General features: G+C 38.1%; 1 protein-coding gene across 4 annotated transcripts in view; it reads right to left on the bottom strand.

The window, feature by feature from the left end:
* The window catches only part of PDE4D (phosphodiesterase 4D), a 974,373-nt gene that overhangs the window by 371,292 nt on the left and 588,934 nt on the right, over positions 1–14,147 (bottom strand). Inside the window, exon 1 of one of the 4 annotated variants that reach the window (XM_052659251.1) lies at positions 2,057–2,232. The exons of the other annotated variants lie outside the window; for them this stretch is intronic. Within the exon in view, the coding sequence (XP_052515211.1) occupies positions 2,057–2,145 (89 nt within the window). The 5' untranslated portion in view covers positions 2,146–2,232. Of the gene's footprint in view, positions 1–2,056; positions 2,233–14,147 lie in introns of those variants that run through there. 4 annotated transcript variants of the gene reach the window in all.

Raw genomic sequence — 14,147 nt, 5'->3', positions numbered from 1 at the left:
GTGTATGTAGCAAGATGTTTCACCAAATATGCATTAATGGTATTCCCCCTGCATAGAAAGGAGCCTCTGAACTCAAGGAAAGTTTAGTCCAAATGGATAGAGAAAATAGGACCCACAGAACAGTGAAGAGAGTACATATAAACCATTAATTATTATTTGGTAAATTAACAATCAAATTAAAAGCAAATGAATGAGCAACAGAGTCACTCCTTAATGGCTTTTCAGGATGTCATTCTCACCTCTTAAACTTGTTATGAAAGAAGGTTAGAACTACAAACTCAGGGCATTTAAATATACAGAAAACTCATCCTTAGACATACCAGTGCTTGTTCTATTTTGGAAAGGATAAAACTGACAATAAAAATGAAAATATCTTTGGCAGACCAAGAAGGCAACTTTCATAATATATCTGCAGATCACAGAGTAGAGTTTAACCTCTGCATTTCTCAAGATTTCTGAAATTCTTTAGACAAACATGCTATTTCGTTTACCCTACCCAGCAGTTAGATATGCATGATATTTGGAAACTTGTTATCAGATTTCAACGGTAAGGAGTTTCTAGAAGTCACCATCTATTGGAAATATGCACAGTAATGCTTACAAATCTTAAATAAGCATACAACTTAGCACATAAGAAGCATGAGATGTAAATAATAAGCATGAGAAGTGAATTCAGTAGAATGTAAAGCATATAGTAGGCATATAATTTCTAACTTTGAATCATTCTTAACTGTAGCAAATTAACATAATTAATGAAAATAAATGATGTTTATTCTGTTTTGAAGTAGAAGTACTACCGGCAGTACATCTAGAAGTAAGGAATCACTACTTAAACCTTTAACTTCCATCTTTTATTTATCCCTTGTCAAAGTTTGCTTATTCTTTGTTACTAGGGAAGATTATAATTTGAGTCTTTTTGATTTCATAGTTCCCTAAAAAATTCCAAGGACACTATCTTTAATGCTGCCTAAAACAAATAAATAATTCTTGTAGATTATTTTAATCTAAACTTTGAATGTGTTTATACAAGTAAATCCAAACACATTTGAATCCAAATTTAATGCATAATTCTAAACAGGCCTGGTGGTTTCCAGATATGTTACATTTTGTCTAAAGAAATTCTTGAAATTTTGCTTATGATTTCACCTCTATTTGCTACTGGTGAAATAGCTTGCAATGCTACAGACTAACCAATCAGAACCAAAAAAATGTGTAAAGGGTCAATCTTTTCTTTGTAAGTATCTAGAATACTGAAGCCAAAAAGAAATCAAAGATTTTTCTCAATGTCTTCTTTTTCTTTCCAAATTATTGGGTTAAAATAAGCCTAACTTGGATGTAAAGCAAAGGTGTCACTAACAATTTATTTAAGTCTTGAGGTCAAGATTTTTCATATATTTCTACAGAAATCTTTGGACATTACAGATTAAGAACATATTCCCTTCTATTTCGTGGTACCTAATTCCCCTTGGCAAAATTAAAACTCTGAACTACTATCTAGACCATAGGTCTAGATAAGTCACCATCTATTGGAAATATGCACAGTAATGCTTACAAATCTTAAATAAGCATCATTTCTACTTTTCCATGTGAATAGGACCTGAAACACTTATATATACACAGAAGTGTTTTGTTGTTGCTTGTTTGCTTCTTGAACCAAACAAGAACCCATCCCTGCTATTTCAAGGGTTAATTGAAAGTTAGTACGACAGAATCTGGTTACCTTACGTCCATTAAGTGGGCTAACACACTTGTTTTCCAGATGCCAGCCACGGGGATGCTTTTCTAAGTTTACCATTTAACTCTCAAAATCAGCTTTTAGAGTTAGTCGAATTCCTTCTGCTTCTGGGGGTTCCCAAATACCCTCAGCTCTGTTAAGGTTCTCATCTGCACAGTTCCTATTCTGTATACTGCCCATTTATCCCGCCAATTGAAGGCAATCTAGGAAACAGAAGTTAAACAGATCAACACAGGGCACGAGACTCCTCTGCAGGGGGTCTAGGGCGACGGAGGCTGATGAAAAAAATTCATCCCAGCCACAAAAAGGAAAGAACAATACCTGTACGACTTTGAGAATCGTGATCTTGACTTGACTCTTGTGGATAGTGCTGGCACTGAGGCTCCCCGAGGGTCCCACACAAAAGCCATGTGTGAAGGATGTGCTGGGGTTGCTGGAGACAGAGGCAAGTCAGAGTGGGTGCAGAGCCCTGGGGCAGGGGGGCCCCTGGAGGAGCAGTAGGCACTTGTGGCCAAGGGCGGGCATTTCCTCTGAGCCTGCTCTGGGCTGCCAGCGAGGTGGCGGGTGGCTGAAGCACAGCTAGAAGAGATGGCTGGGACTTCCTGCCTCATGACACTTGCCCTTTGCGACACAGCTTGCTTCACTCCGACTTTATCTCATTAATAACGTGAGAAACGCTTCCTTGCAAATTTGTTTTTAAATATAGCCCTGATTAAACAGCACAGTCACATGCCACTCCTGGAAAGCACCACACACACACACACACGCGCGCGCGCACACACACACACACACACTCACTGTGAAAGGCATGACTGAAGTGGGTAAACCTTTATATCAAGTGTGAAGTTTAGGGAAAAAAAAAGGAAACAGAAGGCCTTTGTTTTTTGTTTTTTTTCTTTTTTTTAAGTAAATACATGCCCATGACTGGGAAATTCGACATAGATTTACTAATTTTCACACAACTAGCTGCCAAATGTCATGTTTCTTATTTCAACTTCTCTTAGAAACAGGGATGAACAGTTATTAGTAAACCCTCCACAAAGATTTAACAGTCTCTAAATACCAGGGCGTCCCTGCAAGTCAGCTTGAGAAGAAAACAGGCAGATCACTTTCAACACTTTTGGCAGCTTTTCCCTCAAGGAGATACTGCGTCACCTTGGAGAGTGAATTGTAACACGTGACTTTGACGGTAACCAAGCTCAATTTTCTTCTTCATTTTCTGTTCCTTAGAAACATATCTTAACTCTATAATAAGTCCCTTAAAACAATCTTCTTTCAAATTAAACAAATGATGAAAAGCCACACAGAGCCCTTCACACATTTTACGAGTCCAACACATATCGGGAGGCATCTATTTCAAGACAGTGTGCCCAGGGAGTCACAGGAACCCGATGCCATCACGGGTCCTTACCACCAAGTGCTATTTAATGCTAACAATGCTGCGTAATTCCATCAGTCCCTGTCTAAACACTGCCCTGCCGGTGACCTCAACTGTAAACCAAGGCAGAACTCCACTTCTCCAGGATAAGATTAGAGAGGTTTGGAATGCCCAGCAGTGATTTAACCCCCTCTGGACTGGGCAAAACTGACCAACAGCTGTGTTTGGTGATCATCACCACTTGGGCCAAATTTTGAGACCCCCTTAGAGCCCAATCTATCTCATATACCCAAGGGGTCCAAAGTATTCTCACAGTTTTGGTAAAAGCTCAAGTCTGTCAACACGACAGTTATTTTCACGATGGCATCCGGCACATCAGGGGTTCCTGAGAACACAGGTTTCAAATCAGCCTTGGGGATGAGTAATAGAACACGCTTTTATGGTTTCACCTCTTTGTTATCTGACGGATGGGTTAAAAGGGTGGGTGAGTGATAGCTGACTGAACAGCAGCGACCTCAGAGGAGCCAAGAGTTCAGAAACAAACATATTCTCTCTGAAATCAACTAGCAGGATTTTAATGCTTCACAAGCTACATCTTTTTTGCTTTTGTATTTGGATCCTCATTTCACAAGAGCAATATGGGTGGTCATCTTGGTGGTAGTCTTTGAAAGGACTGAGAAGGAGCCCATACTTACACCAGTCTGCATTTCTCGGTGTGTTAAATTCCACTATTAGCACTTCACTCCATTATTCTATTAAATTTCCATGTCAGGAAAGCGCTTGAGAAATGCAAACATTTCTGGCAGAGTTGATACAGAGCTGAACAACTTGGTCTGTAGTGGAATGGCTTCATCTGAGACTGAAGCCAGACAGTGAAAAAAAAAAAAAAACTGGGAGTCTGGGTGAGGAGGGTGGATGTCGCTGAAAACTGGTGGGGAGTGGAATAGCATGAAGGGAGAGAGGAGGGTAGACAAAGAACAAGCAAGAGAACAGGAGGGAAGGTACTGGCAAAGATTTACTTCTGCACTTTCAACGCAATACAAAGGTCTCATTTTATTTCAGTGGCATTTCAAATTTTGTAGATCAAAAAGTGTTACTGGTTTTTAACAATGAAAGCTGCGGTCCATAAACACAACATTGGGGGCAGAAAAATATCATTTTCATTGTTATTCCAAATGCATTTGTCATGGAAAGATGGACCCTATCTTCATTCAGGATAAAGCCAGCAACAGGTAGGTATTTTGAGTAAAACTTGTTTTTGTCCACTCTAATTTACTCTTGAAAAGAATGTTCTGTTAATTGATATCTACTTGATAAAATATAACAGGATAATAATAATGCACGATGAAGGTATAACAGAATGTCTACGTTTTTCTGAAAGAAATGTCTATTGAAGAGATGCAAAGTTGTCTTTTCACTATCACCCAAAGATTTCTTTCCCCCCTCCGCTTCTCGAAAGCAGACATCTGGAAAAGTTAAACACAGTCGAAACAACAGAACTATGACTGTGAAATGATGACCAGGAGAATGGAACCTTGGATCCTTTTTTTCCTAATGCGAAATTAGATGAAGTTACAAGAAGTATCTGCCAGTGTTAATGCTATTTTTTGTCTTTAAATAATTTTCAAACCCCTTTATCTAATTTCTCCTGTATAGCTAGGCATAATCTCTGTTAGGTGACCAGGTCTCAGCAAAGTCACAGAAATACACTGTTTACTTCTGAGATTAATAATGAACAAAGTTAAGTTTTAACTTTGATTTTAATGCTTTAAGTATAACCATTAATATCATTTTCCGGGACTAGCTAGTACTTCACAAAACTTCACAAACATGAGAATTTAGGCAATCAGAAACAACATAAAGGTTAAATAAGATATTTGCTAGGATGAATGCTTGCTGTCACTTATTTTTCAAGCAGCTGTTTTCCCTGGAGAAGGAAATGGCAACCCACTCCAGTATTCTTGCCTAGAGAATCCCACGGAGGGAGGAGCCTGGTAGGCTACAGTCTGTGGAGTCACAAAGAGTCAGACACGACTGAGTGACTTCACTCACTCACAGCTGTTTATAAATTTCCCTTCTGGTGTACTAAATGGTAGAGAAAGAAATGAAATAGAAATCTTTTGAATATTTTAATTTCTGTCCTATTAGTAAGCATTTATTTTCCACAAGTTTCAGGAAAAGCATGATTGAATGTCTAAGGAGAAACGTTTCATCTCTAAGACAAACTCTTCTTTTGCAAGTTGGAAATTAAACTTATATCCCAGGGAAAACCAGATTCTTTAAACTTTGCTTTCACCCAGTTGTTATTCACTTCATTCTTAACCTCCCTAAAATCTCAAGAAAATGCCCATCTCCTTCCAGTAATGTAGATTTTATGTTTTGCAGAGCTCTAAATAAGGAATCTTTGCCCCTTGAACATTTCTGCAATTTTGGTTCCAAGATTCCAGATGTTAAAATGGCAAATTTAAGGTTTGATGGTTGATACCAATTCAGAATTTCCTTTATAGGAGATAGCTAGTTGTTGCTTCTTTGTCGCTACTCATGTCCCACTCTTTTGTGACCCCATGGACTACAGCCTGCTAAACTCTTTTGTCCATGGGATTTCCCAAGTAAGAATACTGGAATAGGTTGCCATTTCCTTCTCTTGGGGGTCTTCCTGACCCAGGGATTGAACTTGCATCTCCTGCATTGGCAGGTAGATTCTTCACTGCTGAGTCACCAGGGAAGCCCAGAGGAGATAGTTACAGGAATCAATTTTGAAAATCCTAAATTTAACAGTAGGAGAATTTAAATATAATCACATAGCACTTATTTACACACCAAGCCACTATTGGAGAGGTGGAAGGGGAAGGTTTAAGCTAAACTTCAGAGACACCAAGAGTTACATTAATGGGGTTGTATGATGTTGAAATACACTGCCTCAGGAAACCAGAGCAGACAGAGATATGGGTTCAAGATAATGCTGTATTTTGAAACAGTTGCTGGTTGCAGACTCAAAGGAAGCAGAGTTTAATGTGGAAGCAAACGGCTTCATTTTCATGTTACATTTATCTATGATAATAGTTTCATTATAACAATTCTATTTTCAGGGTGACCTGTTGCAAAAGAGTAGGCAGAAAGGAAATTTAACAACTGGACTGAACACACTTCTAAAAACCTATTCATTCAGTATAAGTAATTTTGGTTTAAATAAGGCTTCTTATTACATTAATACACTATCATGATCAACTACAAATTATTATTCCAAATGAAAATGCTGAAAAATTATACTAACATTTTCTTTGAATTGCTTTCAAATAGTCATTCTAACTCTTATATGTGTCTACTTGATTCAGAGGTCAATCATTCCATGTTCTGAAAGAAAGGAAACTGTTCTGAAACTTTTTTTATGAGCTATATTCTACATCTGAAGCAGCTTCAGATGTACCCTTTATTCATATATGTTTCAGGACACAAGTGGAAATAAAATGTAATTAAATAGCTAAAATTATTATTAATTTTGTTAAAGAAGTTTTTAAAGCTTTAAAAATATATATAGTTGATTTACAATGTTTTGCTGTTTTCAGTTATACATATGCATGCTAACTCGCTTCAGTCGTGTTTGACTCTGTGCAACCCCATAGACGGCAGCCCACCAGGCTCCCCCATCCCTGGGATTCTCCAGGCAAGAACACTGGAGTGGGTTGCCATTTCCTTCTCCAATGCATGAAAGTGAAAAGTCAAAGTGAAGTCGCTCAGTCGTGTCCGACTCTTTGCGACCCCACGGACTGCAGCCAACCAGGCTCCTCCATCCATGGGATTTTCCAGGCAAGAGTACTGGAGTAGGGTGCCATTGCCTTCTCCATACATATGTATACATCCTTTTAAAATACTTCTTTCCATTATGATTTATCACAGGATACTGAATATAGTTCCCTGTGCTATGCAATAGGACCTTGTTTATCCACTCTCGATTTAATAGTTTTCTTTCGCTAAGCTCAAACTCTCATTCATGCTCCCCTCATCCTTCCTCCCCCTTGGCAGTCACCAGCCTGTTCTCTAAGCTTGAGAGTTTGTTTCTGTTTTGTAGATGGGTCCATTTGTGCCATATTTTAGATCCCACATATGAGTGATATCATATGATACTTTTCTTTGTCTGTCTGACTTACTCCACTCAGTAGGATAATCTCTAGGTCCATCCATGTTGCTGCAAATCACATTATTTCATTCTTTCTTGTGGGTAAGTAGTAGTCCATCGTATATGTTTATCATATCTTCTTTGTCCATTCATCTGTCAATGGACATTCAGTTTGTCTCCATGTCTTAGCTATTGTGAATAGTGCTATTGTGAATATAGGGGTGCTTGTATCTTTTTGAAGTATAGCTTTGTCTGGATATATGCCCAGGAGTGGGATTACTGGAGCATATGGTGATTCTATTTTTAGTTTTTTGAGGACCCTCCAAATTGTTTCCCATAGTGGCTGCACCAACTTATATTCCCACAAACAGTATAGGAGAGTTTCCTTTTTCTCCAGACTCTCTCTAGAACTTGCCATTTGAAAATAGCTAAAATTGTTAAGAGATAGAATAAAATAAATGGCAAGATGCATGATTAAATGTAAAATAAAGATAAGACTAAATTTTGAATCAAAATACTTTGTTAAACCCTCAAGTTTTCTATCTACATATTTTAGGAATGTTCTATCAATTTGGAAGATAATTAGGTCAAGCCCTTTCTATATAATGAGGCTCTGACTTCTTTCTAAACACTTGGGTAAATGGGGGGTAAGAGGAAAAAATAGGGAGGAAGATATAAGAGGGAAGGGAAAGACGTTTTGTCTCTTAAGTGCATAGTAAGTAACTAACAAAGTTTTAGGAGGGTTTTTGTTTTTTTTTAAGTAGTTAACAGGAAATACCTCTAAAGTCAAATGCTTCAAAAATTTGAAATTAACATAGGCTAATCACTTGAAATAAAGAACTAAGCATTATGTTTTTAAATGTGTGCAAATTCTTCTGGGGTCAGTAAGCGTTTGTCTAAATTTCTGTATATGACAATTCTAAGAGTCAGAAAATTTTTCTTTTCAGTATTGTACTCCTGATTGCAGACTGAAAAAAAAAAAAAGAAAAAAAAAAGAAGCCCTGCTTAGTTATTGACAGGTGAGTGCAAGGGTGGATACAGAACTTCAGTCTTGAAAGTCACTTTCTCCAGGAAGACTTCCCTGCTTTCCCAGACTAAGGGATGTCTCCATAGCACTTCCTGCACTTCCTCTTTGTCACCATCAGCACATCTGTAATTACTTTTTCAATGACTGGCTTCCCTGACCAACCCAAACATCATGAGGACATCAACTCTGCTTTCCTACCACATTCCTAGTGTATAGAAAAATAAACAAGTCGCAATAATTCTGGTTAGTGAATAAGTAAATCAATCGTCTCAGGACTTCTTGAAAATAAGATGCATCACCTATATTATATTCTTTTGTGAGGAGTTGACTCATTGGAAAAGATTCTGATGCCGGGAGGGATTAGGGGCAGGAGGAGAAGGGGACGACAGAGGATGAGATGGCTGGATGGCCTCACTGACTCGATGGACGTGAGTCTGAGTGAACTCTGGAAATTGGTGATGGACAGGGAGGCCTGGCGTGCTGCGATTCATGGGGTCGCAAAGAGTCGGACACGACTGAGCGACTGAACTGAACTGAAATAGGAGCAAAAAAAAATTTGCCATGGGTAATTTAAGTGGGATTTATCTATTTTCTCTTTCCTTTGATGTACCTTCTGACAAAGCCACACTTGTAGCCATCAATCAAAATAAAATAAAACGAATATTTGACCTAAAAAAAGGATACAAATGAACTCATTTACAAAACAGAAATAGAGTCACAGATGTAGAAAACAGTTCTGATTACCAAGGGGGAAATGGAGGGAGAGATAAATTAAGAGATAGAGATTGAAGTACATACACTATTATGTATAAAATGGGCTAATGAAGGACCTACAGTATAGCACAGAGAATTCTACTCAGTACTCTGTAATAATCTATATGAGAAAAGAATATAAGAAAGAGGGAAGTCTGTATAACTGATTCACTTTGCTACACAGCAGAAACTAACACAACATTGTAAGTCAACTATACTTCAATAAAAATGAATTAAAAAAAATAAAACAACAAAATCAGAAAAAAAAAAAACAAAACTGTTACTATTATGACCAAATGAATACACGCCTGTTTCCAGAATTTTTTTTTTTTTTTGATGAAGCACCATTGGGCAAGTATTCAGGGCAGCCCTCAGTTCAGTTCAGTTGAGTTGCTCAGTCGTGTCCGACTCTTTGTAACCCCATGAATTGCAGCATGCCAGGCCTCCCTGTCCATCACCATCTCCCAGAGTTCACTCAGACTCACATCCATCGAGTCAGTGATGCCATCCAGCCATCTCATCCTCAGTCATCCCCTTCTCCTTCTGCCCCCAATCCTTCCCAGCATCAGAATCTTTTCCAATGAGTCAACTCTTTGCATGAGGCGGCCAAAGTACTGGAGTTTCAGCTTTAGCATCATTCCTTCCAAAGAAATCCCAGGGCTGATCTCCTTCAGAATGGACTGGTTGGATCTCCTTGCAGTCCAAGGGACTCTCAAGAGTCTTTTCCAACACCACAGTTCAAAAGCATCAATTCTTTGGCGCTCAGCCTTCTTCACAGTCCAACTCTCACATCCATACATGACCACAGGAAAAACCATAGCCTTGACTAGATGGACCTTAGTTGGCAAAGTAATGTCTCTGCTTTTGAATATGCCATCTAGGTTGGTCATAACTTTCCTTCCAAGGAGTAAGTGTCTTTTAATTTCATGGCTGCAATCACCATCTGCAGTGATTCTGGAGCCCCCAAAAATAAAGTCTGACACTGTTTCTACTGTTTCCCCACCTATTTCCCATGGAGTGATGGGACCAGATGCCATGATCTTCATTTTCTGAATGTTGAGCTTTAAGCCAACTTTGGGAATTAGAGCCACAGTTATGCTACAAACTTGCCATATGACCTTGAGCACTGTTGCCCGATCTTGTGAATTCAGTGTCTTATCCAAATAAGAATCATTGAAAAAACTTTTTAAGATGAATGAATAATTTACAGAAAAGCTTTCGGAAAATGCCACCCCAAACTTTAGGAATTGCTACTAGTGTCAGTAAACATTTTAGAGAACAAGAAAACTATTTTTCATACTGTTAGAAACACAGTTTTAAGAACTGGCCTCTAAAATGGTCACTATATGAGCATGGTAAGTTGGCGTATCATTTAACCAGTTATAGAAGATATCAATCTTCAGTTTTAATGGTCCTTTTCTCCCCCCCACTTGAAATTTTTTATCCTGTGTGCAAGAACAGAATATCTGGCATGTTTTAAAGATTAATCCTATAGCAAAATTTTAATATTTTATTTGCTAATTGAAAATTGTCTTGGTTCTATTTAAAAACACTAAAAAGATTAATAATACTAAGTAGCAAAGGATTCTACCAAAGTTAGCTGATGGAATTTTTCTCAATTGTTCAAAATCTTGGCCTTCACCTAAATATAGAGACATGACTATTTTTTGAAAACTTCTGGGGTCCTGAAGACAGGTTGTTTAATTGGAAAAGCATCCGCAGTACTGATTCCAACTCATGCTGCTCTCCTTGTTGACCACACACCAAATAAGGGCAGAAATGGCCTCTTTCAGTTTTTTAGAACTCTGTTAACAGACAAGAAAAGCAGTGATGGAATTACCAGGCTGAGGAACAAAACTGCTCCCTTGGGAGAAAGAAAAAAGACCCCAAATACCATGGATCTCTAAATAATAACAACCTCATGATTTCAACTTTGGCACTGGGACTTTTTTCCATGACACTATTCAATATCTTGCTAAATCTGGATGTCCATTTATTGGAGCCAATATTCATAAACTCTCCCATTTCTGGGCACTTACTGCTGATATACCATCCCCAAAACCCCTTCTTCACCCTGACACTCTCTAAGTATTGACTGATTCTGTGAAGCAAATGACATCACAAAGCTGGGGTTCTTTTTTTTTTAAATTCTTTATTTTACTATGACAATGGTGGTGGTTTTAGTTACTAAGTTGTGTCTAACTCTTGCGATCTCATGGACTATAGCCCACCAGGCTCTTATTTCCATGAGACTTCCCAGGCAAGAATACTGGAGTGGGTTGTCATTTCCTTCTCCATGGGATCTTCCTGATCCAGGGATCAAACCTGGGTCTCCTGCTAGCAGGCAGATTCTTTACCACCTGAGCCACCAGGGAAGCCAACCACTCATGGTGTGGCAAGGAAGGGCTTAACGCGGGCTTCCCTGGGGCCTCAGATGGTGAAGAATCCACCTGTAGTGCTGGAGACCTGGGTTCAGTCCCTGGGTTGGGAAGATCCCCTGGAGAAAGGAATGGCTACCCACTCCAGTATTCTTGCCTGGAAAATTCCAGGGACAGAGGAACTTGGTGGGCTACAGTCCATGCAGTCGTAAAGAGTTGGACACAACTAAGCAACTAATAATTTTACTTTCAAGGACTTACCATAAGCTATATTATCCTTATAATAATATACTGATACATTTATTCTTATATTTATTCTGTCTACCAGCTAGGGAAATGGAGTCTTAAAACGTTAGTCATTTGTCCCTGTGTTCACACAGCCAATGAGTGGTAGATCTGAGATTAAAACTGAGGCCTCTTCAATTGTAAAACTCAGACTGTTAACCAGTATATGCCTAGATGATAAGTGAGCTAAGGGATGAATGAAGGCAGGTCCTTTGCATGGGAGAGTTAAGTCATGGAGGAAGTTTAGGATTATCACAGAAGGAACAGATAACAGATACAGTAGTTGAATAATCTGAGTCGGTCTTAGCCAACTCAGCGGTAGACATTACTGTCACTGTTTCATAGATGAGCAGTAATCTGAGGCTCAGCGAGGTTAAGTAACTTGGCAGATATCACAGAAAATAACATAGATGGAGATGTGAGTCTAATGTTGCCCATCTCAAATCTTGTCTTCACTGCAGCAGGCTTACCCAAGCTTTTTAAGTTTAATTCTAGGAACAAGATTGGTCTGTAGCTCTCAGGTGGGACTGAGGCTGTATGTGGGCACTGAGTGTACCCAACCGTGATAACTAGACAGAGAGGCGGAGCGAGAGGAGGCCTGGTGGGGTTTAGTCAAGACTTGAGAAGTGATACTATTAATATAAAATTATAATAATATAACATAATGTCAGATACAATTAAAATAATTAATATATTAATAATTAATATAACTGTGTATTGCTCTGTATTTTCTCTCTGTATAGTTTAAATAGAAAAGAAATGTAAACACTTTTCGGTCTATCCAATCAATGCTAGCAATTCATTAGGAGCTAAAGCTGAAATCTGGGTGTTTGAGTAACAGTGAAAGAAAACAGTATATTTTTGTTATTTGTTTTATAACCGGATGCATACCATTTAAGGCACCACTTTCTAGCTATCCCTCAAAACCACCTAAGACATTCATAACAGACACGTGCACAATCAGGCCATTCACATGTTAAATATAGCAGGTTCTTCCTTCCCTCCCTTCTTCCCCTTTCTCTTTCTGCCCTTCCATCCACTCATAAGTGTATATTAAGCATCTACTATGTGCCAGGTGCCAGGCCAGATGCACACTGGTGATTGATGGTGAAAACAGTTATGCCCAAACAGAGCATGAACAAACAGAAGACTGATCCTCAAGGCTTAGAAGAAACTGGACTGGGCTTACGATTTGAAAAAGTATCAGGGTAGTAGCAAGAGAACGGGTATAAAATATTTATAGAGGTGAATAACGACATGAGCTCTTATTTATGAAAAATGTATATAATTAAGGAGAAAGTGAGTTTTCAGATGATCAACACTAAAAACAAATCTAATAATGTAATTTTGGTGAAATACCTTTCACAGCACCCAGTCCAGGGAAAATATTGCTCCTCTGACAGTCTAGTCTTAATATTATCTCAATCTGGGAGAGGTGTAGGAGAGAGACATTTATAAATAATTTCTTATTTCATACTTAGTGTAGCGTGTGGGTGTAACTCAGTGCTAAGCGGCTAAGGATATAAAGGATATACAGGCTTGGACTGTATAAAGAGAAAACATCTCACCTCATAAAAACATCTCTGTAACCTCTTGTGGTTAGTGTTTTCTCAATCAAATATATCAATATTGCTCACAACATTAAAACGGACTGTTCCTTGGCATTTCTCGTTTACAGAAAAGAGAATGCCGTAAACAGGGCAATCAGCTCTGGAATATTCCAGAATAAGCTGATTACAGATTTCTAAAACACAAACTTGAGGAGACATATAAACCTTGTTTCAGAAAAATTGCAGAATATGTTTTTATGCCATATCAAAAAAAATTTTTTTCCCAAAAATCTATGGAAAATTTCATACTATGAAAATTTTCAAAAATTCAGAAAAGTTGAAAGAATTTTATAGTAAACATCTGTGTAGACACCACTTAGGTTCTGACAGTAACATTTAAGAGCTGTTTCTTTAAAAGCGATTATCATACTGGACTTGAGCAATGAGAACATTAGTTTTAATGAGATGCATCTGAAGAATTACGTATGGCTCTGTACCTGATGTTGAACTCAACACTGAAGTCTCTGTGCTTTCATATCGAGTCTGTTTTAAAGGATGGACTCTGTGGGAGAAAGACAATGTGTTTTTCCTATTCAATGACTATATCATAAGAAATTTGAATTCCTGAACCTTACTACAAAAGTAAACAAATGATTGCAAAGTAAAGGTTGAAGACTTGCTACAGGATTATGAATTATCAAACTAAATATCCATTTAAGTGATAAAACGGTCAATCATGAGGTTGCATACACCTTCAGACCTAGGTAATATGTTTTCTGAATTGTTTCATATAGGCTAATTCCTAGTAAACTATGAATTCCGTCAGACGATTGGGAATATTACACAGTTACTGATGATTGTACAAAATATCCCATAATATCTATGAATCAGAGGAGCTGTTCAATACATGGGAACTTGGTTTTT

This window comes from Budorcas taxicolor, chromosome 20 (assembly GCF_023091745.1).
Source record: "Budorcas taxicolor isolate Tak-1 chromosome 20, Takin1.1, whole genome shotgun sequence".
Lineage (NCBI taxonomy): Eukaryota > Metazoa > Chordata > Mammalia > Artiodactyla > Bovidae > Budorcas > Budorcas taxicolor.
Note: the sequence above shows the minus strand (reverse complement) of the source record. Positions and strands in the feature narration are given on the sequence as shown.